This window comes from Tenrec ecaudatus, chromosome 1, assembly GCF_050624435.1.
Source record: "Tenrec ecaudatus isolate mTenEca1 chromosome 1, mTenEca1.hap1, whole genome shotgun sequence".
NCBI lineage: Eukaryota > Metazoa > Chordata > Mammalia > Afrosoricida > Tenrecidae > Tenrec > Tenrec ecaudatus.
Window position 1 is genome coordinate 40,440,623 of NC_134530.1, and position 27,571 is coordinate 40,468,193.

The 27,571-nt window shown below is 54.7% G+C and overlaps 1 protein-coding gene across 1 annotated transcript in view; it reads left to right on the top strand.

The window, feature by feature from the left end:
- Positions 1 to 209: 209 nt before the first annotated feature.
- Positions 210 to 27,571, top strand: part of PADI3 (peptidyl arginine deiminase 3) — a 34,410-nt gene continuing 7,048 nt past the window's right edge. Inside the window, exons 1-11 of the mRNA XM_075562472.1 lie at positions 210 to 301; positions 9,015 to 9,195; positions 12,408 to 12,480; positions 14,722 to 14,783; positions 15,593 to 15,710; positions 17,057 to 17,182; positions 18,728 to 18,906; positions 19,096 to 19,199; positions 19,301 to 19,412; positions 21,864 to 21,971; positions 27,225 to 27,376. Of these exons, the coding sequence (XP_075418587.1) occupies positions 210 to 301; positions 9,015 to 9,195; positions 12,408 to 12,480; positions 14,722 to 14,783; positions 15,593 to 15,710; positions 17,057 to 17,182; positions 18,728 to 18,906; positions 19,096 to 19,199; positions 19,301 to 19,412; positions 21,864 to 21,971; positions 27,225 to 27,376 (1,307 nt within the window). The remainder of the gene's footprint in view (positions 302 to 9,014; positions 9,196 to 12,407; positions 12,481 to 14,721; positions 14,784 to 15,592; positions 15,711 to 17,056; positions 17,183 to 18,727; positions 18,907 to 19,095; positions 19,200 to 19,300; positions 19,413 to 21,863; positions 21,972 to 27,224; positions 27,377 to 27,571) is intronic.

The window sequence follows — 27,571 nt, forward strand, 5'->3', positions numbered from 1 at the left end:
GGTAGGGCAACAGGTTCGCATGCAAATGTAGCGTTCCCTACAGCCAATCTTAAGCTCTTGGCCCTGAGAAGGGGCTGGGCATCTATGAGTAGAGCCAATGAACGAGCACCCTAAGCCGGAGAGGCAGGACCAGGGTCTTTTAAACCACATCCCAAGAGGCCTCAGGGACAGTGTTGGGTTTGGTGGCCACAGCCCAGTCCACGGCCGGCATGTCTCCGCAGAGAATCGTGCGTGTGTCCCTGGAGCACCCCACCAGCGCCGTGTGTGTGGCTGGCGTGGAGACCCTCGTGGACATTTATGGGTAAGAGCTGGCTAGGCTAGAACAGCAGCCTGACCCTTTCCTTTCTCAGCTTGGTCTCTGGATGACTCAGCCACGGGACGGGACGGGTTCAAGGGACCCTGCTCCCTCTCACAGCTCTGTAGCTGCTCCCTGGTCACCCCCACCTTCCCTCCCCCACTCCCCCACCCGACATCCCTCCTCTCTGATGAAGAATGAGTCTATGGTTCGTTTACACCGAAGCGTTAAATGGGCTAATAGAGGCTTGGGGTGACTGAGCAACTTGTCCAGCAACCTGTGGGCACTGTAGCCATGGGAGCTGGCACTCGTCTCTGCTCAGAATGTCCTGGGCTGGGGTCTGGCTGGAGCAGGACACTCCAGCTTACAGAGCGGTGATCACTTTTGTAAAGGATTCCCTATGTGCGCCCAGCTCTTCCTGGGTGCCGAGCACTTCTCTAAGAGCTTGGCAAGCACTCGGGAACTTAATCCCCCCAGCAAGGCCCGGGGGGTCCTGGGGGCGCAGTATGTGGACGTTGGGCTGCTGCCCACAAGGTCAGCAGTTTGAAACCACCAGCCGCTCCAAGGGAGAAAGATGAGGCTTTCTGCCTCTGTAAAGCGTTACCGTCTCAGAAAGCCACAGGGGCAGAGCTGCTCCATCCAAGAGGGTCACTATGAGCCCACATTGCTTCAAGGGCAGTGAGTTTGGGGGTAACAAGTCTAGTGGCTGGGTTTATTGGTACGACTTCATTTGGCAGGTAGAGTTGCTCGATGGCTCAGTTGTTTAAGCTCTTGTCTGCCAACTACTAGGCTGGAGGTTTGAGGCTTCCTAGAGGCATCTTGGAAGAAAGATCTGGTGATCTACTTCAGTCATTGAAAAGCCTGCACGCAGCACGGTTCTCTCTGACTCACAGGGTCTCAGTGACTTGGAGTCAGCTGGGTGGGCAGCTGGTGATGCGACAGATGAGATAGAGGGCCATTTACTTCCTCAAGGCCACGCAGCTGCGAGCAAAGCCAAGCCTTCAATCTACCCAGAGTCCTGCTCAGGGATCTGTGTCTAGCTGCTCTCCCACTGGCTGAGGAGGGGTTCCTGCCGGGTTTCCTGCGGCTGCTCAGCACCCTTGCCTTCTGCCCCTCCCAGGTGCCGTGGCCGTGCCTGCTGCTGATCTCTCTCCTGGGAAGCAGAGGAGATTTGGGGTGGGGTTTTCGGGAGTGAGACTCTGGGAACCACCATGCTGGCTGCTTGGCCTTCTCAGAACTCTTGGGACTCCCTGCTGGGAGACTGCACTGAGGGCCAGGTCATCAGGATCCAGTGGTGGGGACGCAGAACCGGGCTTAACTGCTTCCATGTCTCTGGTCTCTAAGCCCCACCCCAGACCAGGTCTCAGCACAGCACTGCCAGCATTGCCACTCAGGGTGGTGGGGCGTCCTGGGCATTGATTGTTGATATTGATTTAGCAGCATATTGATCTCTACCTACTAGGTATTAGTAGCACCCACCCCCACCCCCATGTCTCCAGACCTGGCTAAATATGCCTGGAGGGCTCCCTGTAGGTGAGACCTGCTATCCCGAGCATAGACTCTGCTGTGGACTCAGCTGGAGACAGAGAGGGGCTGGGCTGTAGAGGCTGGATGAGAGGGAGTGAGGAACTGGTTATGGGCAGGAACCAAGTCTGGCGCAGGGTCGGGGCAGTGAGAGTGGGAAGGGGATTTGGGGTTCTTGAAGGAGGAGGGGCCGGCGGCACAGAGGCTGTGGCAGGAGGGAGGTGCCACCACCTCCTCCCGTGGGAGTGACTCACCTGCCCTGCCCTGGCTGCCTGGTGCTTCCAGGGAGGAGGGAGGAGGGAACAGGGTGCCCCGAGTAGCAACAGCAGTCCTCGTTCTGGGTGATGTGAATGGGGTGGGCCACTTGGGGGATTCAGGTGGGCTGTGCCAGTCACCGGATGGGGGCAGAGGCTACAGTACAAGGGGCTTAGACTCCCTTCCACCCCGGGAGCAGGGAGAGGGCAGACAGCCCCTGCTTTGTTCATTCCCACATCCGTGTTGTGACGTTTCTTTGGGGACTAGCATCTGCGGAAACCTCGGGCTCAGGAAGATGAGCCAGCAGGTGTGGTCCCTGCCCTCTGCTGTTCTAGCTGAGGCCACCGCCCCCGGGGGTACTATGGAATGGACCCTTTCATGATGGAGCCCTGCGGTGTGCTCCGAAGGTGGACCAACAAAAGAAAACGCAAGGAAGCCAAGTCCAGACGCTGCTACCCTCTTCTTCCCTGTCTGGAGAAAGTAACTGCTCGCTGAACCTCTGTCTCCTCATCTGGAGAATGCAGCTAATAACAAGAGCCTGCCTGCTCCAGTCAGTGTCCTGTGCTAATTCTCACCTCGGGTGCCATACCGACTAAGGCACAGAGAGCTTGAGCATTCTGCCCAAGGTGAGGCAATGAGTGACAGAGCCAGGAGGTACCCCAGCCCTGGGGTCTTTACTTCAAAGGACTGTTGGGAGGATGAAATGGGATGGTGTAGCTCAAGTATGCGGCAGCCCTGGGGGCATCATGGGGCTGCCCCCATTATGCATGGGGCTGCGATCTACAAGGTGTGCAGTTTAAAACTACCTGCCGCTCCTCGGGAGAAAGACAGGGCTTTCTAGTCCCAGTGACAGTGGCAGTCTCAGAAACAGGGGCAGTTCTGCCCCGTCCTCTAGGGCCCCTCTGAGTCAGCATCGACCCATGGCGGAGCATTTGGCTTTGGCTTATGTAAAGTATGCAGCCAGTGCCTGGCAGGGAGCGAGTGCGGGCAGGGCAGTTGAGGCAGGCTTCCTGGAGGAGGGGCGCTGGTCAGAGCCTGCAAGGAGGGGCACAGGCAACACCCCTCTATCTGAGGCTGGGATGGCAGTGTCGTCTTGTCTTTGGACGAGTTGGGAATGGCCCAAATCTTGGACGAGGGCTTCCCCCACCTCACCCCCACCCCAAGCAGGGAGCTTTTTGGTTAGGGAAGGCAAGAAAGGGCGATCCACGTGTGCACTGAGCCAGCCTGGCTGACCCCTTGCTGCAGCCAGGGGTAGAGAAACACACCACAGTCTGTGTTTGACAGAGGCCAACCCTGGGGCTTTCCGGTGGACCCCCTCCGATGGTGGTGGAGGGATGTGAACAGTCCCATTACCAGACAGAGAGCATTGTAAAGTCGGTCATGGCAGAGAAACGTAATGTCTTAGCATTTTATCTCCCTTCTGATCCATTTTAAAGCTGTTTCAGGTTTGTTTGTCTTTAAAAGCAAAGGGGAAATCCATGTGGAATCCCCTCTGACCATGGACCAGGATGTGAACAGTCTTCTTGCTATACAGAATGTGTGAGTCTGGGCAGACTAGAGAAACAAATCCAGAGACACTCACCTGTGTATAAGAGAGAGCTTTATACACAAGAGCAATGGAATAGTGGGCAACCAGCCCAGCCCAGTCCAGATCAAGTCCATAAGTTCAATATTAGCTCCTATGTCCTAGACCAATCTATAAAGTCCTCTTCAGACTCACAAAACATCTGCAATGACACCGAATGCAGGAAGATCACAGCCAGTGGGTGGAAAGTCTGGTGGATCCCATGGCATTGTAAGCATCTCAGCGCTGGCAGGGCTCTCCACGTGGTTCCTCCAGCTCAGGGCACTCGCATAGTTTCATGTGTCTTGTCACCCCCAATGTCTCCCAAGGAGTGAGCAGAGAGAGGGTGTCTCCCACCTCCAGGGAGGAATACTTGAGTTCCTGGAATCCTCAGGGGAAGGCCATGCCCACACAGAGGCCTCATTGGCTACGACCTGATAGACAGGCTAGACTCCACCCCTTCACTCTTATTCCTCTCAAATTGACCAACAATTATATAACCACCACACAGAATGCAGTGGAAAGTGGTGGATTGTTGCTGATGCAGTCGGGTTAAAATTTAGCACCCTGTCATTTGATCTCCCTCATGATTCACCTAAGTTTGTTCTAGCTATAAATAGTTTCTGCTTTCTTTTCTATTGAGGTTTTTATCTGGTTTACCGGGTTGGTTTTGTTTGTTTGATTTTTTTTTGTATATGAAATCCAGGCTAGGTCACTCTATAGAGACAGTAACTGGATTGATAGTCCCTTGGGGGCATGGCAGGGGAGGTTGAGGGCAATGGGGAGCTAGCAGGCGTGAACACAAGAGGAATAAAATGTTCTAAAACTGCCTGTGAGGGTTGTACAACTCTTCTTGATGCCACTGGATGCTTGAATTGCAGGGTTGTGAATTACTATACGCCAATAAACCTGTTGAGAGGGGAAAAGAGGCTTGGGGGAGGGGCTGGCCTGGCAAGTCCCCTCCTGCAAGGTAAAGCTGGGCCTTGAACGGGGAACTCATCTTGAACCGGGAACTCTTGCACTAGCTAGTTCTCAGTGCCTAAACTCCGGCATCGACAGTGGTCTTCAAGCGTTATGACAATGTCTTGGGTGGGAGGAAAGCAGGCTTGGTTCTGACGGGCAAGACCCACACTTCTGGTGGTGGGGGCCACTCCCCGGGGCCACGTCATTGGAAGAGGCACGGGACCAGGAAGGAAGTGTGGCTTTGTGGGACTGTGGGGACAGGCCTGGCTCCAATGTCGGCTTTGTCACTTACCAGCTGTGTGACTTGGGGCACATTGGGCCTCAATGTGTCCATCTGTAAAGTGGGAAGTTACTGTATCACCACACCACTCTCTTCCTCACCATTGAAGGGGAGACACGAGCACTCAGAGAAAGGTCAGACTTGCCTCGGTTTTAAAAGAGGTGGGCTGGTACTGAGTCGCCTCTCATTGCTAGGGGACCAGCATCCGGCATGTCTGTGAGACACCCCCACCCCCCGTCCCACCCACCTCCTTAGTACTGGCTCTCAGGTTCATCGCAATGGCTGCTAAAGACTTTCTGGTTTGGAGAATCTGCGTCTTTAGCAAGATGGGTCTGAGGCTGGGGCCACCTTTAGGGGGATCAATTTGTCCCACTTTGCCAGAGACTTTGCATAATTTAACACTGAAAGTCTTCAGGAACCCCTATTCACACACCGCCTCCCAGGCTCAGGGTGCAGACTGGACCCTCGGGATGGCTGCCTGGTTGGGTGATGGGGAGTACGTTAGACAGTCCTGCGAGCAGGCAGCCTCCATCAGGGAGATCCTGAGGCTCCGGGTAAGTCACATGCTTCAGGGTTGGGTGGAGAGTCCAGAAGCCAGGATGTGGACATGGCCATGGCCCCACTGGCAGCTGGCCAGAGGAGGCTGCAGCCGCTTCCTCCAGGAATCAGCAAACCTTGGTCCTAACACCTTTGACCTTTCATCACAAGGGCATGAACACTGGACGGGGAGCCTGGGGTCCCCCCAGCAATGCCGGGGGTGGTGTGGGCGCAGGAGCTTCTGACTCTCCCTTTCCTTTCATGGTCTCATCATCCCCACTCTCCTGACATGGGCAGACACCAGGCGGAGGGAGACGAAGTCACCCTTCAAGGCCTTACGCTCAGTGAGTGTGTGTTGGGAGGAGGGCGGGAGTTAGCTCAGATTCCACCTCTGCTCCATCATGGTGCCGCCCGGATCAAGGACAGCCGATGGCTCCCTGGTGCCCAGGAGCGAAAGGAAGAGAGCTCATTGTCCTCCGAGTCACCCCTGGACCTTCTACGGCTCCCAGGTGACATCATTGTCCCCTGTCCTCGGCCTGGAAATGGGTCGCCTGCTTTCTCCCGACAGCCTTCCCCAGACACAGCCATGTGCTCTGCCCCCAGGCCCCAAGCCCTAATTACCTGAATCACCTCTTGTCTTTCCTGGTGTCCCAAGTCTGTCCTGACTGTGGTCACATGTGGACCCATGAGCTTGGCCGAGTGGCTATCATCATCCCACTTTGTAGATGAGGGTAGTGAGGCCCAAGGAAGCTGCTGATGTCTTCAGAGGCACCTGGCTGAAATGTCACCCGTCCTGGCCTGGAGCCCAGCTCTGTCTCTGGGTCTGGTGCCACCTGAGTCTTGGCTTCTGCCCTCCCTCTCCCTGGGGTGGGTAGTCACTGTTCCCTGGTCCCGTGTGACACTCTTGTTTGTGCCATGATCCTGGGTCGAAGGACATTGGTCTTGATCAGGAGTCCTCAATGCCTCACACGGGACTTGGCCCTGGAGGGGCCCGAGAAGCTGACCTGATACAGCTCAAGCTCAGAGGCTGAATGGAATCTTCAGTCCACCAGGCCCACCAGGCTCTCAGCCCCAGTTCCTGACCACCTGGTGGTGCTGGCGTGTGTGTGTGTGTGTGTGTGTGTGTGTGTGTGTGTGTGTGAGAGAGAGAGAGAGAGAGAGAGAGAGAGAGAGAGAGAGAGAGAGAGAGAGAGAGAGAGAGAGAGAGAGAGAGCTACTCTGTGGAGCTGGAGCCTCGGGCAACGGATGGGGCTGAGGAAGAGCAGAGGCAACCTCAGTGGCATGAGAGAATGCCCTTCCAACCTCACTGTGTCCCTCTAGGTCTCTGTCTTTCCAAGTTCCTGTTCTTGACTCTCCATCTGTCAAAGGCAGGGAGGTGGGGTCTGAGCGGGAAGGAGAATCCACACCATCCTGAGGTCAATACCTATGAGGCAGGCCTCAGGCAGGCCTCCACCCTCTTTCCTCCTTAGCAGTTATGATTCCAGCGGCCCCTCCCTCCCAGCGCTCTCTGCTTCTCTGTCCGGTTTGACCCCTCATCGCCATGACCACACAACTCATGGGTCTTACTCACAGTATGGGCTTGAGAAGGGAAGGTGATAGGCTACAATCCAGGGTTAGACATACCCAGGACCAATGCTTCCCGGAAGGACAGCCTCTTCTCTTGTGTACCCTGCTCTGGTCCTTGGTGTTCCAGCCACATGGCCCTCTCCCCTTCACCAGCAATGTCACCAAGCTTTTGGGGGCACTGTGGATAAGTGTCTGCCAGAAGCCTCAGCCTGAGGGTACTCAGCGCTCGCTCTGTGGATCAGCAAACCTAGCCTCCCAATTATGTACCTGCCGCTCCCTACTCCGCAAGGGAGCCACCTGCCCAACGGCACTCAGCTTTGCTCACTCCCGAGGCTTCTCAAAGCCCTCCGCTTTATCTCAGGGTCTGGCTCTCGGTGCTGCCCCTGCTGCTCCCCTGGTGTCACAGCATTCTGTCCCTGGATCAGGCAGAGGCAGTTGTGCCGGGATCTCAGCTTACAAAGTGCCATCCCACCCCTGACACTTTATTCTGATGTCAGAGAGATCCCCACATGGGATTTCCACGTTGACCCGATCCCAAAGAATCCTGTTAACAATCGCTCACAAGCGAATGATTGAGTCTCTCCGCATCTCCCCGCACCTTCTCTTGCCCAGACCCATCGGGAAAATAGGGAGGACCCCAGCCGATGCTGGGTGTTTCGGAACCTCTGACTAGGAGAGCCCTCTCAGGTTGGCCACTGCACCACTCCCTTGCTGAGCTGTCTCTCCATGTCTCTGTCTGTCTCTCTGTCTCCAAGTCTCCTCAACTGGCTCATCCGTGGCCCCCGACAGGGCGTGTCCCCACATCTGGGGAAGAGCCGGCCAAAGGCGCACCAACCTAGAAATCCTAGGCTTTGGGAGGCAGACTGCCAAATAGAATTGGGGGCACACAGTTCAATGTAAACTGTAGAAAAACAAGTCCATGTTTAGTGCAAACCAAAGCCAAGCCAAACTCACTGCCCTTGAGTCGATCCTGACTGATGGCCACCCTTTAGGACAGAGTAAACCTGCCCTGGTGGGTTTCCGGAGACTAAAACTCTTCGAAGGAGTAAAAGCCCCTTCTTTCTCCCGTGGAGCAGCTGCTGGGTTTGAACTGCTGACCTATAGTTAGCAGCCCGACATGTACCCGCTATGCCACTGGGAATTTTGCCCTCACCACCCCCACCCCCACCCAGGGCCTCCTCTACCAGAAAGCCTTCTCACGGTGACCTTACCTCACATGGGCTCCTATGGAGCCCTGCCCCAGGGCCCCAAGCCCAGCTGGCTGTCCTGGGCAGCTCGGTCCTCAGCCCGGGGGGCAGGGGTGGGAGCAAAGGGGACTGAGAAGCGGGAAGAACAGTGGCTGTCTCCACCCAGCTCAGCAGAGCCTGTGTGCAGCGTGGGCTTCCCTCGGGTGGTCAGAATGGACACACGTGTCCAACAAGACTCCTGAACTAGCAGTGAGGGGAAGCGAGTGATAGCCTGCTTCCCTGGAGCAGCTGACACCATGGGATTTTGAACCCTGCCAGGAGTGAATCTGGCCAGGTTTCCTGGTCAGCACCGGCTCAGTGTCGGGGAGCCCTGTGTGCAAACCTGGCTCTGCCGTTCACGGCTGTGTGACCTTGAGCTTGTTACTGGCCCTCTCTGAACCTCCGTGTCCTACCTGTATAACGGGGCTGCTGCTGCTCACCTTGCAGACTTGTAATGACAAAGGGGGCTAATAGATGCAGGGTGTTCAGTGCATAGCAAACAATCTGCCAGCCTATTTCATTCCCCAGGGAAGACTGCATGGGAATCAGCACCTGATAAGCAGGGGTGCAAGGGACCTGGGGAGGGAGCTGCTTCTCCTGCCACTGGTCACAGAACTGCAGGCCCCACTGGCTGCTGACAGGAAGTCACAATGCACTGTGGGCACAGAGGTGCCATTGCTGTGTGGGGTCCTGGCTCAGCTCCCCAGGGCTCACTGTGAGGACCTGGGGAGCCTCAAGGTCAGGGAAAGCTTCCTGGGGGCAGCTGGACTCGGCAACACACCTGTGGCTTCCTGTTCTTCCCAGGTCGGTCCCCGAGGACACTGTGATGTTCGAGGTCTACGGGACGCCAGGTGTGGATGTGTACATCTCTCCCACCATGCACCGGGGCCGAGAGCGCGCCGAGAGCAGGCGGTGGCACTTTGAAGTGGGCACGGAGATCATCGTGGTCATGAACTCCCCCAGCAACGACATCAATGACAGTCATGTGAGCTGCCCCCACTCTCAGGCTGGGGGAGGGGGGCAGGGGGCGGGCAGGCTGTGGCTCAGCTCCAGGAGGACCTAGCCTCTCGCTTACGGGCAGCACAGGGTCCACAGTGGGTAAGCGCCTGGGCCCCGAGCCATACTGCCTGGGTTCGAACTTCAGCTCTGTAATTTACAGACACAAACGGTATGTCCTAGGGCAGGTCACCTAGCTTTGCTGGGCCTCCCTCTGGAAACGGGGCTAGTCCCAGACAGCGCGAGGGTGGGCCTGGAACATGAGCGTGAGGGGAGGGGGCTGTCCCGATCCTGCTGTGCTAGGCTACACTGCCGACTGTGGAGTGACCATTCTGAATGACTGAAGGAGAGAAAGCAGGGACAGAGTGGGGGACAGGCCAGTGCCTCAGGAGACCCCCTTTGTAGATGGAGACTGTGTCACTGTGCCCTGTAACAATAACAGGCAGCTCACTCTCCCGCCAGGTCAGGAATGGGTGCCCTGTAACAATAACAGGCAGCTCACCCCCCTGCCCGGTCAGGAAGGAATGAGTGCCCTGTAACAGTAACAGGCAGGTCACCCTCCTGTCTGGTCAGGAAGGAATGAGTGCCCTGTAACAGTAACAGGCAGGTCACCCCGCCCCCCGGTCAGAAATGAAACATTTTTAAATTGCAGCCTGAAACAGGTGTAGCCCAGCCCAGGATGTTTACGCTCCAAGAAGCAGCCTAGCCTACCTACAGTATGGTTTGGCAGACCACTGGGGACAAACTGATCTTAAATGTAGAACTTACTTTGTTAGACTTAAAAACTGTTTTGTTTCACTTTTCTGAGAATGCTTTGCCAGTTTCACACAAGAACTTGCCTTCCCCCTCCCCTCCCCTTGCTTGGCAAGACGCCCCACAAGGATGTATAATAACTTTCCTTTGAAGCTGCTCGGAGCTCTTGCCTTACAGACTGAGCCTGCCTCAGTTGCTGGTGAGGGCCCAGATTCGAATCTGTCTGAATAAAGCTTTGCTGTTTCCATCTCTGTTTCAGTGAGTGGTCTGGGTGAGGGTCTCGCTCGCTAACAGAGACCTCGTGGAGCCTCACTTCCCCTCTTCAGACCCAAACCCACACCCACACTCGCTGTCATCCAGTCAATGTTGACTCTGAGCGACCATGAACCAACCCTGCCATCGAGTCAACGTCAGCTCATAGCAACCCTCCAGGACAGGCTAGACCGCCTCTCTGGGCTTCTGAGACAGCGTCACCCGTTATGGGACTAGAAAGCCTTGTCTCTCTCCCCTGGAGTGACTGCTGGTTTCGAACAGCTGACCTTGTGGTTAGCAGCCCAACCTATAACCACTAGGTCACCGGGACAGAGGAAAATGCCTCCGGCAGGTTTCCCCGCCTATGAATTTTCACAGGGGCCGGAAGCCTTACTTTTCTCCTGTAGACAGGCGGTGGCTTCAAACTGTTGACATTGCAACTGGTAAGCCAGTGTGCCACTGGGTCCTGATCCGCAGGAGAAATGGGGACCCCTGGCTCGGTACAGGTGATGTCCCCAGAAAGGGCTGGTGGGGACCAGGACTTGGGGATATTTTGGAAAACCAGTCCCCTAGGCCGAAGCAGCAGTGACCGTGCGCCTAGAGCCCCAGGGGTGCCAGCGGTAAGTCCTTGGCTGCTAGCCGAAGGTTGTGGTCTGAACCAACCCAGCAGCCACTGCTTACGGAAGAGAGCTGGGACGGTCTCCGCCTGAGAGGTGGCAGCCTTGGGGGTCCTGTGGGGCCTCGGGGGGTGTTGGAGGCTGTGGGTTTAGTCTGTGTCGGGCCCAGCCCTCACGGCAGCCTGAGAGGCAGGGGTTGTGCACCCATTTCACAGGTGTTCCTCAGCGGGAGAGCTGCACCTAATGCAGGCCTGCCTGACTCCTGCGCACGGGGTCCCTGAGCCGCCTTGGAACAGAGCTTCTCCACACCGCGGCGAGGCGGCGTGGGGCACAGGACTCAGACCAAACCCGTTTGCAGACAAGGACCCCGGGACCCAGGACGGGCGTGGTTTCTCTGAAGTCACCCGAGTTAGTGAGGGCAGAGTTAGGGAAGTTCAGGATGAAGTCCCCAGAGGAGGCAAGAGGGCCACAGAGCCTGTGAAGGGTGGCCCTCTGGGTGTCCTGCCTGCCTGGGGGCTGTGTGGGTGCCCCCCGCCAACTGGAGCGCCATGACCCCAGTGGCAGTTTGAGGGACTGAGGAGGGGCAGCATCTCCCCTCCCTGCCTCCTCTTTGACTGGGACCCCAGTACTGGTTTGTCCCAGCTGTGGTGGGACCTGGCCCTCGGGGGTCCGTAATGACAGGATTTAGGGGGCTCCCAGGGCTGGAAGGGTGAGGTGGCCTCTGTCAGACTCTGAGTCCCCTGACAGAGATGAAGTGTCAGACTGGAAGACAAGTGGAAGACTGGTAGCGGCGGGGAGCATCCCCTCCACCCTCTGCCCCCTCCTCCAGTGGCTGTGGCCTGCGGTGTAGCGGGCACTGGGTGAAGCACATCACGTCTCGTACTGGGATGGGGGCTGGGGAGACAGGAAATAGTCCCATCGTGTCTTTATAGGTGAAGATGCTGAGGCCCAGAGAGGGCGGGTAACTTTTCCTGACGTTTTCAGAAGTGGTAGATCCAGAACTGGGCCCAGGCCATCTGAGTCCAGAGCTCTGGACCTCACCCTGGCCTGACCCATGATTCCACCTGCCCACACATACCAATGGCTGGTAGCTCTTGGGCATGCCCACCGCCTCCATCCTTTTCACCCATTACTGCTCGGCTGTGGCCCCGTCCTCTGGGCAGGGAAATGTATTGTCCCTGCTTTACAGAGCAGGAGACTGAGGCAGCTCAGACTGGTGACGGACGGACCTTGGTCAAGGCAGAGACACCAGAAGGCTGGCCTAAAACTCATGCCTGTCTGAGTCCTGGGGAGAACTCTGGTTTGGAAAGGATCCCTAAGCCTTTCCCAATCCAGACCCCTCCTTTGAAATGGAGAAACGGAGCCCCAAGGGAGAACCAGGACTTATCACAGCGCACAGTAGATCATGGGCGGTTCCCTCGCACACCATTCCGTGGACTGACTGAGGCACGGAAAGGCCCACGGAATGCTAAAGGGACACTGGGTTGGTCAGCACTGGGTTAGTGCACAGTTTTTGGGGTGGGATGGGGGTGGGTGGGATGGGGTTCAGTGTGCATGAACGTGGGGTCCTCTCCCGTAGGTTCAGATTTCCTACCACTCCAGACATCAGCCCACGCCCCTGGCCTACGCTGTGCTCTACCTTACGTGTGTGGGTAAGTTGGGGCATGTTGGGGTGTGGCCAGAAGGACCTTGGCCAATGGCTGGGAGTGGGAGTGGTTGGGCATGACGCCTTTTTACAAAATTCAATTCGTTTCATTTTTCTGTTACTGTAAGAAGTTCAACCTTCCTCTAGTTCTTTAATGTTTCCTCCCCGCCCCTCATTATCATGACCCCAATTTTATCTTACAAATCCGGCTAGACCAGAACATGTACACTGACACAGATAAGAGCTCCCAACACAGGGAATCCAGGACAGGTAAACCCCTCAGGACCAATAAGGGAGCAGTGATACTAGGAGGGTAAGTGAAGGGAGGGGGGAGTAAGGGGAAACCAATCACAATGATCAACATATGGCCCCCTCCTCCCACAGCAGAAAAGTGGGTGAAAGGAGACAGCAGTCGGCGTAAGATATGAAAAAAAAAGAAGAATTTATAAATTATCAAGGGGACATGGGGGAGAGAGGGGGGGAAATGAGAAGCTGATACCAAGGGCTCAAGTAGAAAGAAAATGTATTGGGAAAGATGATGGCAACACATGTACAGATGTGTTTGACACAATGGATATATGTATGGATTGTGATAAGAGCTGTAAGAGCCCCCAATAAAATAAAAACTAAAATGAATTAATTTTTTAAAAGGTTAACTTTTAGAAAACTCAAACAGCACAAAAGAGCAGGCATTGAAAAGCCAACTTCTTTTCTCCCTTCACCCTAACCACGTCCAGTCCCCCAAGCCCAGCACCATACAGTCTACAGGGACCTGGCTTTCCCAGTTATCCACGAGTGGATCTATGAACTCCACGTAAGATGATGCCAAGGTTGGCGCTGTCTGAGTAGGCGTGGCGTAATGTCACTCTGGTTTAATATGCTGATGGCTCTTGTGGACAAGGTTGGCCACATGTGTGAACAGGTGGGTCCACCAGAGAGTTGAGAACCATGAGTGTCCAGTGGAAAAATGAAGCATCAAAGTCACTGTCATGGAGATGCCAGAGGCTGTGGATGGGCTTATTGGTAGATTTAATACAGTCAGAGAAAGAATCCGTGAAGATAGGTCAAGAGAAGTCCCCGAACTGAAAGAGAAAGAGGGCAAGAGGGCAAACAAAAAAATTCCAAACCAAGCAACAAACAGCAGAGGTTCAAGCACTGTGGGGGAGTACCCACGTTCTAAACTCAAACCCCCATCAACACTTGAATTCTGGAACAGACGACAGGGCTGCGTGAAAGCGCACATGGAAGCACAGGGGCAAGGAGAGCGAAGGCCATTGGAAAGTACAGGTGGGGGGTTTACTACGCTGGGGAGCAAGACCACAGCGACAGCCAAACCAGACCCACGCCATCGAGACGGTTCTGACTCACGGTGACCTACAGGACAGAGCAGGACAGTCCGCGTGGGTTTCCGGGACTGCATCTTTAGGGGGGATCTCTGCGGATGGAGGCACGTGGAGCACCTTTTTCGGCATCAGCTTCCTCTGCCCCACGTTCTGTTTGGGAGACGCCTCCATTTGCCGCACTCGACTGGGTATCGTGTCACATGTCTGCGCAGCGTTTCAGATTTCACAGGCACTTTCAAAGTCTCCCTTTTCCTCCCCCTCCTCCTCTACTTTCCTTCTGTGTTCGTGTTGGAACCAAGATGAACTTGGCTTACTCCAGGCCAGGAAGGGTGGCTCTGGCCCCTTGTGTGGTAAAAAGCCCCTGCAATCTCCAGGGAGAACTTTTCGGAAGGGGGGGCTGGGGGGGGGCGTTACAGGAGTGGCCGAAGGAGCAGAGGCTCAGAGGGCTGAGGCGACCTGGCTGAGGTCACACAGCCGGCGGGGGGGTGGGGTGGGGGGGGGAGTGGCAGAGTCCAGATCCATGTCCACGTCTGTGTGACACCAAGATCCTGGCGCAGTGCCCATTCCCGGTAGAAAGTCAGCTTCACAGAGGACCAGGCAGTCCAGGGGGACCTGGGCTCAGTACAGGGTGTGCTGGGCAGCTAGGGCCCAAGGCAGAGGAGAGCAGTCAGGGAAGATTTCCTGGAGGGGGCCTGCCATTTGCTCTGAGCTATTTCCAGGCCCCTCCATCTTCCCCAGGCAGATGGGTACCAGACCCTCTGCTACTGGACTGTGTCTTCTTGGCAAGACTGAGACCTGCCCAGTCCCAGATACACCCTGAGAGGGAGGCTAAGAGGTGGGGACCACAGATCTGCACCGGCCTCCTGGGACCCTGCATTGACTCTACCTCTGTCTACCCCCTGCAGACATCACCCTGGATTGTGACCTGAACTGTGAGGGCAGAGGGGACAGGAAGTTTCTGGACAAGGTAGGGTATCTCTCTGGCTGGGCGCAGAAAGGGGGAGCTGCACCCCATGTTAAGAGGCGTCAAGGGCATTGATCACCTTCCCTAGTCTCCAGTTGCTGCCTTCTCCTGGGGAGCCCAGTGGAAACCGGTCATGGTGACAGAGACCAGTCCTCACTGAGAATGCCCACGCATAGATGTCCCCGGCCCTGCACTACACCTCGGCTTGTGGGGGGAGGGGAGAATCCCTTCTAGACTTACAGCCTAGGTCAAGGCTCAGCACATGCTCTCTATCAAAGCCAGATAGAAGACACCATAAGCTTTGTGGGCCACGTGGTTTGTCACCCCTGCTTAGTTACACCATGGCAGTGTGAATGCAGCCGCGGACAACACAGAAACCCGTGGATGTGCCTGTCCCAATACAACTTTATTTCCAACAGCAAGCAGCGGACCAGGTGTGGCCCGTGGGTAAACTGACTTCCTGGCACTGGTGATAAGGGCACTCTATAGGAAGGTCTGGGTTTTGCTTTTAGGGAGCTCGAAGCCATTAAAGATCTCTGGGCTGAGTTGCGGTGACAAGTCATAAAGTAGGGGCACAGGCAGGGTGTGAGGTGTGTGGCCCCGTAACCAGGAAGCTGTGGACGGAGCCACGTCAGAGACAGCCTTGAAGACAACCATGTCCTGTGGCCTTGGTGGCATGGGATTAGGGAGCCCCTGCCAGTTCTTGAGCAGGGGTGCATTGGTGGAGGGGCATGAGCTGCGATTAGTCAGCTGGGAGGCCGACACCCTGATCTGGCCAGAGCCCCAGCACTGTTCTGATTCTGCGTTTACAGCGGCAGTGGGTCTGGGGGCCCAGGGGACACGGAGCCGTACTGCTGGTAAACTGTGACCGGGACGATCCGAGTTATGGCAAACGGGATAACTCTGACCAGCAGGTGCGCTGTCCACAAGGTAAGGGGCCTCGCCGGATCCCAGCCCCAGACAGGGGGCTCTAACGGTAAATGCTGAAATCCCAGCACCATGGACATCTCAGTGTCCCTCCAACTGTACCCTCAGCAGGCACTGCCCTTCTCCCAGTGCCAGGGGACCCACGTGGTGGGGGAGCAGAGGGTGCTGACATGGTTTAAGCACCTACTGTGTGCTGAGTCTGCCCTCCCCCCACTCACATTCTCCTTTCACCCCCAATGATGTATGACAAAAATCCATGTAAGCAAAACAGAAGGATATGTCCTCTTGGAGCCCCTGAGTGGTGCAGACAGTGTACCAGGAGCCTTGGTGGTGTAATGGTTATGCATCAGGTAGGTAACCACGAGGGTAGGAGTTCAAAGCCACAAGCCTCTCTGCGGGAGAAAGATAAGGCTTTCTACTCCTATAAAGGGTTACAGTCTTGGAAACCCACAGGGCCTGTCTTGTAGGGTCCCTGTGAGTCAGCATTGACTCAATGTCAGTGAGTTTTTTAGTCTGCGCTAACCACAAGGTCAGAAGTTCAAGTCTAAACAGAGGCACCTTAGAAGAAAGGCCTGGTGATCTACTGCTTCCGAAAAACCAGCCATCAAAAATCTCGATGGAGCACAGTTCTGACACGCATGGGGGTCATCATGGCCGGGAGTCAACCTGACAGTGGCTGGGTTACGGATATTGTCATCCCGATTGGGAAATGAGGATGCTGAAGTGTGGAGGTCCAGAAACGTCTGGCTTCGGGCAGGTCCAGACCTCCCTCTTCTGACCCTACCCCACTACCAGCTCCCACCCCGCTGGCCTAGACTTCATGGTCCCTGACCTCCTTCCAAGTCCATCCGCACCTCCCTGTGTGAAGGATGCAACCGCGTCTGTCTGTGTGTAGCAAGAGCTTCACCCCCACGACTCCCAGCCACCTTCAAATGTGGGCACGACTTGCCCTCACCCCACAAGTGGGGAGCCAAGGCTTGGGGCCCAGCGGGGGCGGGGCCCGGCACCAGGGAGCCTTGTTCAGTGTCACGCTGAGAGTGAGCACAGGGACTTAGACCGTGGTCCTCCCCGGTGTGCCACCTGAACATCTGTCATCTGCCAGCTACTGAGCAGGTGGCTCAGCTGTTCTTACTGCCCTGGGCAGCCGAGGATAGGAAATCGCTCTGCCTCTTACATAACTCACAGCCGTCTCCCTGGCTTGCTGGGGAGAATTTCCCAGGTGGGCAGAGTGAGGCTGGAAGGCCTAGGCCTGAGACTTACTCTCTGTGCTTGGGGGAGGGGGGCGTGCGGATGGGCCAGGGGTCCCAGCCAAGGACCTGCAGACTCATCACCCCCGTCTGTCTTTGCAGACCTAGAAGACATGTCTGTCATGGTCCTGCGGACCCATGGCCCTGCCGCCCTCTTTGAAGACCACAAACTTGTCCTCCACACCTCCAGCTACGAAGCCCAGCGGGCACGTGTCTTCCATGCCTGTGGTGAGTTCAAGTGCAGCCCCCTTGCTGCCTGGGCCATGGGAGAGAGCTGCTGTGGGGGTCCGAGGAAGAAGGACCTGGTGGGAGAGCTTTGAGCTGACCTGCTAGTCTAAGTGGATTTTCACACCTTACGTTAGGCATGTGAAGAAATGTTTGAGACCAAAAAGAGGCTCAAAGGTGAGCGAAAGTAGAGAGAACAGGACCGGGAATGCTCGGCGCCCACCCCCCAGAGACAATCATCTCCAAGGGCTTCTCTCTTTTCCCTCACACTGCCTTTGTTGTTCCGCTGGGGTCTGCCCCACCCACCCCCAATGGCTGTGGAAGACCTGTGCAGCCACGCTACAAGTTGAGAGCATTTCCTTCATTTCTGTACTCTTTAGCTCCCCGCTGCCCCCTCAGGCTCCTTTTGCCATAACCCGAAAAACTATTGTTCTAGTTACTGTCTCTATAGATTTCCTTATCCTAGATTCATATAAAGAAACATATACACCCCCAAATCATCAACAATAAAATAAAACACAGGAAAACCTCCCTCCGAAAGAAAGCAGAACATAACAAAAACCAGAACAAAACTTAAAATGGGTCCGAGAGGAAACCAAATACTAAGATGGTAACATTTAACCTAACGGAATCTGTGTTCATTCACTGTCTCATGCACTCTGCCGGAGGGAAAGCCTTCCTGGTCAGTGGGCCCAGGGAAGCCAATGGCACCGCAATCCCTGTGGGAATTCTGCAACTGGATTTGGGGCTCTTTCACCGTCAGCCACAGCCTTCTGCAAGCCTGGTGCTCAGCATTTAAGCTCTAAAGCAGCTTTCTCCTCTGACGTTGACTTTTATTATTTACAAGTCTTGGATCACAAGGACTGGCGTACTTCTTCCAGGTGGGCTTGGCTGGGACCCCACTTAGATGGCTGCTTGTTTTAAAACAAGCTTTCAAGGCCCAGACACTATTCTTTCCGATAGCCGGCACCATTCACGTCCTTCGCCACACTTTGCTATTCTACTTAAGTATTTTAAAGTCAGTCCTAGATGTGAGGATTTTGCCCCTTCATAATTCGGAGTTCGCCCTTTGATAACATGTCTCATGCACCCACAATCTGTGGTCTCAGTACATACAGAGAGGCATACAAAACACCTTTTTAAAAATACAAATGTAGACAATAAAGACGCTCGGTTTTTAAAAAGATCTAACGATACAGAAGCTGTTGTGTTAGCGGTCAGGGAATTTGGCTCTGGCTCACGTAGAACAGAGTGAAACATTGCCCACACCATGTCCACTGTCAGACAGACAGATGGTATGCCGGAGTCCATGGCTGTTGTGGCTATCAATCTGACTCGCTGCCTTAGGGGGAATGGCCTCTCCCTGCAGCTTCACCAGCACTGAATATTATGCTCCCTTCTCACCTCTGCCAGTGAGGTGCAAGGCGGGAACTGCCCGACCTGCATTTTCCGGTTGGCGACACTGCGCATCTTTTACTTCTGTTGTGGCACCCCGTGAAGTCCCCGGGCCCACTAGGACTTCTGGCCACTGGTCTTCCCCACCCGCAGGTCCCGAGGACTCGTGTGAGGCCTACCTGCATGTGCTAGGCCAGGACAAGGTATCGTACGTGGTGCCCCGCTTCCATGGTGAAGAGGAGCACTTCTTCGTGGAAGGCCTTGCCTTCCCTGACGCCGGCTTCAATGGACTCATCTCCTTCCATGTCACCCTGCTGGATGACTCCAACGAGGTACAGGGAGGCTGGGAAGGGGGCTCCATTCCTTAGAGATCCCAGACTTTCAGGTTCCCCTGGGATTGCTCTCCAGAAACAAAGACTCAGAGAAGCAAGTGACGTGCTCAAGGGTGACAAGAAGGACATTGGAGCGGGCACCCAGGCCTCTGAACCCAGTGCTCTCCCGCCTTCTCGGCTGCCCCACAGGATTTCTCTGAGACCCCAATCTTCACGGACACCGTGGTGTTCCGGGTGGCACCCTGGATCATGACGCCCAGTACCCAGCCGCCCCTGGAAGTCTACGTGTGCCGGTGAGGCTGAGGGCTGGTGGGCGTCCTTCGGGCTCTGGCGGCCCCCGCAGCCCCAGGCCCTGCTCTCTGTCCTGAGCCACCCTCCCCGGGCTTGTCTGCAGTGTGAGGAACAACACGTGTTTTGTGAACGCCGTGGCGGAGCTGGCAAAGATGGCAGGCTGCAAGCTGACCATCTGCCCACAGGATGAGAACCGCAATGACCGCTGGATCCAGGTAACCATGGCCACCGAACGCTCCCCCCTGTCTAGAACACTCTGGACTTGGAGGCGCACTTTGCTGCTGTTGATCCACTCCCGCCTAGCCAGGCGTGGACAACGGAGGACACGTGGCATGTCTGGGGCATCTGTGGTTGGCAAAGGGTGGTGGTGCTACTGCCAGCTAGTGAGTGGATGACCTCCAACACCCTACTGTGCACAGGACAGTCCTAGGAGCAGAGAGGGATCTGCCCTAGGCCTCCATTGCGCTGTGACTGAGAAGCCTCGCTCTAAGCCAGCGGTCCTCAACCTGTGGGTCGCAACCTCTATGGGGCTCGAACGACCCTCTCACAGGGGTCACCCGATTCATAACAGCAGCAAAATGACAGTGATGAAGTAGCAACAAAAATAATTGTATGGTTGGGGGGGTCACCACCACATTTGGAACTGCGTGAAAGGGTCCTGGCCTGAGCAAGGTTGGGAAACGCTGCTCTGGGCTGTGACTGGGCTGCCGAGGGGCTGGAGCAGGTGGCATCTGCTCTGAGCTGGACCAGATCTGCCGGTGCCCTGGTCACGATTCCGACTTCACACCAATTTCTCTTATCTTTGTGACAACCTCATCGGGTGACGATGCGGTGGGGTCCACTGGATGGCAGCAGGTTGTGCATTTGAATAATCAAGCCCCCTCCCCAGCCCCCAGAATCTCTGAGGAGTGCAAATGGCTTACCATGCTCTGCTGCTCCCCAGGGAGGTTGGAAGGTCCGACCCACCCACCGGTGCCTTGGAAGAAAGGTCTAGAGATCTCGAAAACGTCAGCTGTTGAAAACCCCAAGGAGCCCCATTCAGACACACGTGGGGGTCTCTGCGAGGCAGAATGAACTGAGCCAGGCTGCTCTTACAAGGCACCCAGTCACCTCCACCACACGTGAGCTCAGGGCACCGCAGCGCTGCCAGGGCCGTGGTGGGAATCCGCTGTCCCCACTAGGCTGTGCAGGCCGAGCCAGCGTCGGCACACCCTCTGACGGGAGGCGCAGGGCTCCGTTTGGCCAGGGCAGAGTAAAGGCTGGGAGACCATGAATGCCAAGCTCAGGAGCTTTCCCTATGGCTGGGGGTTCACACCGCGAGGTCGTTCAAGGCAGGACTCTGAGCTAGGTGGGCTGGGTGTGAATCTTTGGATCAGTAACGGAACGTCCCCGTGTAATATCCTACTGCTGTTGAGTGGATTCCGAATCATGGCCATCCTAAAGGACAGGGTGGAACTGCTCTATAGGTGTTCTGAGACTGTATATATCTATAGGAGCAGATAGCCTCATCTCTCCCCTGTAGAGCAGCTGGTGGGTTTGAACCACTGACCTTATGGTGAGCAGCTTACTTAACTGGGGCCCTTTACATCTGTAACATGGAGCAGTTCATGGTGACTCTGGGATAGAAGGTCACATGATATTTGAAAAAGTTTGGGGCCAGATTGCCCTTTGATAATCTTCATCCCTTTAACCAAAAACAGCTGCTGAAGTCTTCTTAAAACCAAACAATAAACTCATCAAGTTGATTCTCCCTCACAGCAAAAATATAGGACAGGGTAGAGCCAATCCTGCGGGTTTCTGAGACTGTAGCTTTTTACAGGAATAGAAAGCCTCATCTTCTCCTGAGGAGCTGCCTGGTGGTTTTGAACTGCCAACCATGCAGATCACAGCCCAACACGTTACCACTGAGCCACCAACTCAACTGGCAGAGAGTAGTCTGCTTTAAGTCTGGAGCTCTTTGGAGATTTCCCTGGGTGCGATCCGACTGACGACAGTGGCAGGAGGGATGAGACGGGATGAGACGGGCCACACAGGCAGCCATGAGTCTCTGTCCGTGCCGGAGGAACGGCCCAGAAGTGAAAAGACGCCGCTCTTTGCCGGGCGCGTGGCGAGCGGGCTTCTTGTTGGGTGGTTTGGAGCCCCTGACCAGCTGTGCACCTTTGGACAAGTAACTGGGCCTCTCTGTCCCTCACTGTCCTCATAAGTAACCACCTCACTGCCTTCGAGCGGATTCTGAGTCCCGGCAACCAGCCTGTGCGATCAAGAGAGGCCAGCCCTGACCTGGCTGTGTTTATCGGTCTGAGAAGGAGGCAGGTCGGCACGCCCCCAGGTCCCTGCACCCTTGTCTACCCGGTAAGCCCTCAGACCATCTGTGGAGGCCTGAGGTGTCTCTTGTGGGCCAGCCGGCCTGCTTGCCCGAGTCAGGCCACTGGGCACTCGCTGTGTGTGGCTCTCTGCCCTCGCCCAGCGTGGCATCACCCCCATGGCTGGTCCACATTCCGGTCCACTCCCTGCCTCTGTCTCACCCGGTTCTGATGCAGAGACCAGCCTTCCTTCCCCACAGTGATCCTAGCTCTTCTCTCCTCTCTTCTCTCTTCTCTCTCTCTCTCTCTCTCTCTCTCTCTCTCTCTCTCTCTCTCTCTCTCTCTCTCTCTCTCTCTCGGCAGGATGAGATGGAGCTGGGCTACATTCAGGCACCGCACAAGACCTTCCCCGTGGTCTTCGACTCCCCGAGGAATGGGGAGCTGCAGGACTTCCCTTACAAACGCATCCTGGTGAGTGGCCACAAGGCCAGGGGTGTGGAGCCCGGGGTGTGGCCTGCAGGGGGCAGCAGCGGGGCCTCTGTCACTGGGGCCGGGGGCAGGTCTGCCAGCTATCAGTTCACTCTGACGGTCAAATGAGCAACACGTCACATTTCAGTCCAAGTTGTTCTGTTGTTGACAGTCCTGTGGGATCTTCGAAGTCCTGGGCTTGGTGGGGCCCGCTGTTGCAGCCGCTGTGTCGATCCATTTCACTGAGGGCTTTCCTCTGCGTCCCCCAGCATGATGTCCCTCTCCAAGGACTGGTCCCTCCGTGGCAGTGTGCCTAAAATACAGGACACGGAGGATGCTGTCCTTGCTTCCAAGGAGCACTCAGGCCATCCTGCTTCCCGGACAGACGGGCTCCTTTCCCTGGGAGCCCACGGTGCAGTTCACAGTCTTCGACACCAGCCTTCCTTCTCCATTGCCCAGCTTGGCCTGCGGGTGATGTGATGGAAAGTACCAGGGCTTAGGACAGGGCCAACGAGGCAGGGTTACTTCTCAGCCCTTTAAACAGGGCTTGGGAGCAGAGTTGGATCTTGACTCCTGTTTCTGAAGTCTTTCTACCAAGACTTTCTACTGCTGTCAACAGTTAGTCTGGGAAACCCGCCGGGCAGTCCTACCCTGCCCTGTTGCATGGCTGTGAGGTGGTTCGGGTTGGGTTGGGCTTCTGTGGATCCACGTAACTTGAAATCCTGCACCATGTCGGCATTTTCTCCATTTGTCGTGAGGTTGCTTATGGATACCACTGTGAGGATTTTGTTTTGTTTTCTTTCTGCTGAGGTGTAAGCCAAACTGAAGACTGGAGTCCTTGATCTTCAAAAGTGCTTCAAGTCTTCTGCGCTGTCAGGAAGCGAGTGTATCATCTGCAGATCACGGGTTGATGGAGCATCTTCCTCGAATTCTGGGGCCTCCTTCTTCTTTTTATTTTCTGCACCCAGTTTCTGCTTTATTGATCTGTTAGTTCTTTTTTCATGGATTTTTTCATCCTTTATTTAGGGGCTCATACAACTCTTCTCACAATCCAGACATACATCAATTGTGTAAAGCACATTTGTACATTCATTGCCCTGATCATTCTCAAAATATTTGCTCTCCACATAAGCCCCTGGCATCAGCTCCTCATTTTTCCCCTCCCTCCCCCCTACTCCTCCCTCATGAACCCTTGATAGTTTATACATTATTATTTTGTCATATCTTGCCTGGTCTGACGTCTCCTTTCACCTACTTTTCTGTTGTCCATCCCCCAGGGAGGAAGTTATATGTAGATCCTTGTGATTGGTTCCCCTTTTCCACTCCATCCTCCCTCTACCCTCCCGGTATCACCACTGTCACCACTGGTCCCGAAGTGTTCATCTCTCCTGGATTCCCTGTGTTTCCATTCCTATCTGTACTAGTGTACACCCTCTGGTCTAGCCAGATTTGTAAGGTAGAATTGGGATCATGATGGTAGGGGGCAGGAGGGAGGAAGCATTTAGGAACTAGAGGAAAGTTGTATGTTTCATCATTGCTACACTGCACCCTGACTGACTCATCTCCCCGCAACTCTTCTGTAAGGGGATGTCCAGTTGCCTACAGATGGGCTTTGGGTCTCCACTCCGCACTCCCCCTCATTCACAATGATATGATTTTTTGTTCTGATGATGCCTGATACCTGATCCCATCGACACCTAGTGATCACACGGGCTGGTGTGCTTCTCCCATGTAGACTTTGTTGCTTCTGAGCCGCTTGTTGACCTTCAAGCCTTTAAGACCCCAGATGCTATACCTTCTGATAGCCAGGACCTCATTCTTCTTAATGGACTCCAACTTCTCGGGTTACTTGCTGAGTGCACAGATGCAATAAGTATGGTGAATGGACACGACTGTGAGACACCCCTATCGTTATTTCAAACCATGCTGTACTCTAATTCTGTTTGAACAACTGCCTCTTGGTCACCGTACAGGTTCTCACTGAGCACAACCCAGTGTTGGAATTTCCATTCTTCTCCATGCTGTCCCTCATCGGCTGTGATCCACAGTGTCTGAAGCCTTGGGACTCACTCACACTCACTGCTATTGAGTCGATGCTGACTCACAGTGACCCCTTAAGACAGGGTAGAACTGCCCCCATGAGTTCCTAAGCCTGTAACTCTTTCAGGGCGTAGATAGGCCTGTATTTCTCTCACAGAGGGGCTTGTGGGGCTCCTAAAGCCTTGGCATGGTCAGTAAAACAGAGCAAACATCTTTTTTGACATTCTCTGTGTATCAAGATCCCCCTGCACCAGCAGTTATATCCTTTGCTCCATGTCCTCTTCTGAGTCAGACTTGGATTTCCAGCAGTTCCCTGTCGATATCCTGCTCGATCTGCTTTTTAATGATTTCCAGCAACATGTTACTTGCCTGTGGTGTTAATTATATTGTTTGATAATGCCATCTGCATTCTGTCTGATCACCTCTTTTTGGAATAGATACAAATCTGGAGCACTTCCAGTCAGTCGGTCAAGTAGCTGTCCTTCAAAGTTCTTGGCCTAGAGGAGTGAGCATCGCGTGTCGAGTCCATTCGTTGAAACATTTCAGTGGATGGTCTGTGATTCCTGGAGGCTCATTTCCCCGCTCCTGCTTTCCTTTCACACAGCTTGGACTTCTCCCTTCAGTGGCGTCAGTTCTGGCTCATATGTTACATGTTACCTTCTGAAATAGTGAAACACCAACCAGGCCTTTTTGGTGCAGTGAGTGTGTATTCTCTCGATCTTCCCTCAATGTTTTCTGCATCGTTCGATATCTTGGTCATACGGTCTTTCAGGAATGCAACACAGGCTTTAATTTTTATTCAGCTTGAGAAATGTTGAGCTTGTTGTTCTCTTGGGGTTTTCGAATTCCAGATTTTGCACGCTTCATGGTAATACTTGACTTTGTCTTCTCGAGCTCCTCTTTGACGTAATCAGTTCGTTCATTCACTTTCGCTCCTCCATGTTCAAGATCAAATAACGCCCCGCACTGGATGAATCTGCTGAACAACGACTCTATAAAGTGCTACAAGGAAGGATGTTACTTTGAGGACTAAGATGTGCCTGCACCACGCCATATTTTCAGTGGCCTCACGTGCATGTGAAAGTTGAACATTGGATAACGAAGACCACAGACAATGGATGAACTTGAACCACGGTGCTTGCGAAGAATACTGAACGTCCCATGGACTGCCAAAAGAACAAACAACTCGGTCTTGGAAGAAGTACAGCCAGAATGCTCCTTAGAAGCAAAGGTGGCACGACTTCATGTCATGAACTTTGGACACATTATTTATCAGGAGAGACCAGTCTCTGTAGAAGGACATCGTGCTTGGTAAAGCAGAGGGGCAGGGAAAACAAGGTGGACGGACACAGTGGCTGCAACAACGGGCTCAAACATAAGAGCCATTGGGAGGACGGCGCAGGGCCAGGCAGCATTTTACTTTATTATATGGGGGTCTCTGACTCGACATCAACTCAGCAGCCCCTAACAACAACCAGAGCATGTTTGAGAGCAGCGGTTCTCTACCTTCCTAATGCCGCCACAGGTCCTCATGTCGTGGTGACCCCCCCCCAACCATAAAATTATTTCCATTGCTACTTCCTAATTGTCATTTTGCTACTGTTATGAATCCAGAGACCTCAAAGGGGTCTCGACCCACAGGTTGAGAACTGCTGTTCTAGAGGAAGTTTCAGAGTCTCTTCTACCATCTATTTTGGCTTTTCTTCCTTTCCTGTCTTTTGAGTGACTTTTGGCTTTCTTCATGTATGGTGTCCTTGATGTCCTGCCTGATGACTCGACAGGTCATTCACGTGAAGTACATTTCAGCTGTTCTTGAGATGGGATATCCGGGCCATGGTTTGGGTCTTGTAGACTTGCTTTAACTTCCTTCAGGTTCAATTTAACTTGCACCAGAGCAATTGGCGTCCTTCTCCTCAGTCAGCTCCCGGCCTTGGTTCAATGGACGCATTTAGTCCATTTGGTTTCTGAGTACTCCATCTGGTGAGGTCCACATGTATAGTCCATCTATCTGTTGTTGGAAAATGATATTTCCAAGAAGTCAGCCTTGAAATTTTCTGTCCTGTAATTGCCACCATTTTTCTATCATCAAGACCATGTTTTCCAATGGTCGGTCTTTCAAATATTGCATGAGCCATCCGAGACTACAAAATATAGTTGTTTATTTGAAATTCAGAATTAGCTGGTATTTGCCAAATCTGGCGTCCCTAAATGGGGGAGGCCGGCCAGTGCCATTGTTAAGAATGCAGGCTCTGAGTCAGGGACAGCCTGGGCTCTACCATTCATGTGCAGTGTGACCTTGCCCTAATCATTTCCCCTCTCTGAACTTCAGTTTCCACACCCAAACAAGTGTCATCTGGGCCCAGCCTCACGGGATGGGTGAAGCTGTAACGCGTCCCCCACACCAGGCACTGTCTCGGTGCCTGCCACAGAGGGAGCGCACACTGTTAAGGGGCATTTACTTGGTGATAATGTGGAGGGAATTGACGCTGCTGCTGCTGCTGCTGCTGCTGACCAGGCCCCCTTGAGGAAGGTGCCACGGAGGACAGGGGCCCCTCCCAAACCCCGACTGGGCCACACAGACATTAGGAGCTCTTACCCGGCCCTCCAGGTCATCCAAGGTCCTTCCAGGAGATGGCCCTGGGAGCCCTGCCCTTTCTGGAGTTGGAAGCCTGAGGCTCAGAGGGGCCTTGCCAGCCTCCTGGTCCCAGGGACAGGCCACTCTAGAGCAGACAAAGACCCGCCCTGGGCTGGACTTGGCAGGAAGGAGGTGTAGAGCAGTGATTCTCAACCTGTGGGTCGAGACCCCTTTGGGGATCTAACGACCCTTTCACAGGGGTCGCCAGATTCATGACAGTAGCAAAAGAACAGTGATGAAGTAGCAACGAAAATAAACTTATGGCTGGGGGGTCACCACCACATGAGGAACTATCTGAAAGGGTCACGGCATTAGGAAGGTTGAGAACCACTGGGGTAGAGGGTTAGGTGTAAGGCCGTCATGGAGTCAACCAATGCTCTCCATTGTCCCCCTGACCCGGGGACTAACACTCTTGTACTAAGCAGTGGAGAGAGCTTCCCAACAGTGGCCCGGGTGCCTGCCAGAACTGTTTATCAGGTCAGATCTATGTCTTGGACTGTCATCTGAGGCATGGGCAGGCCACCCCACCCCTCCTGCTCTTCCTGGCTCAAGCCTCAGCCTGACTTGGTTTCCCCCACCAGGGTCCAGATTTCGGCTACGTGACCCGGGAACCACGAGACAAGTCCGTGAGTGGTCTGGACTCCTTCGGGAACCTGGAGGTCAGCCCCCCGGTGGTGGCAAATGGACAAGAGTACCCCCTGGGAAGGATCCTCATTGGGGGCAACCTGCCTGGGTGAGAGAGGTGCAGGAGAAGCCCTCCTGGGGTGAGCTGAGGGTGGGGTGGTGATGGAGGATGGGGGTAGGGGCCATGACACCACCCTCCCCCATGAGGAGCAGGCTGTCCACCCTTACTGTAGGGAGCTTAAGGAAGCTAGTGACAGAGACCTAAGATCATCCCGTTCAACCCCGTGGTGGAGGGGAGGAGTAA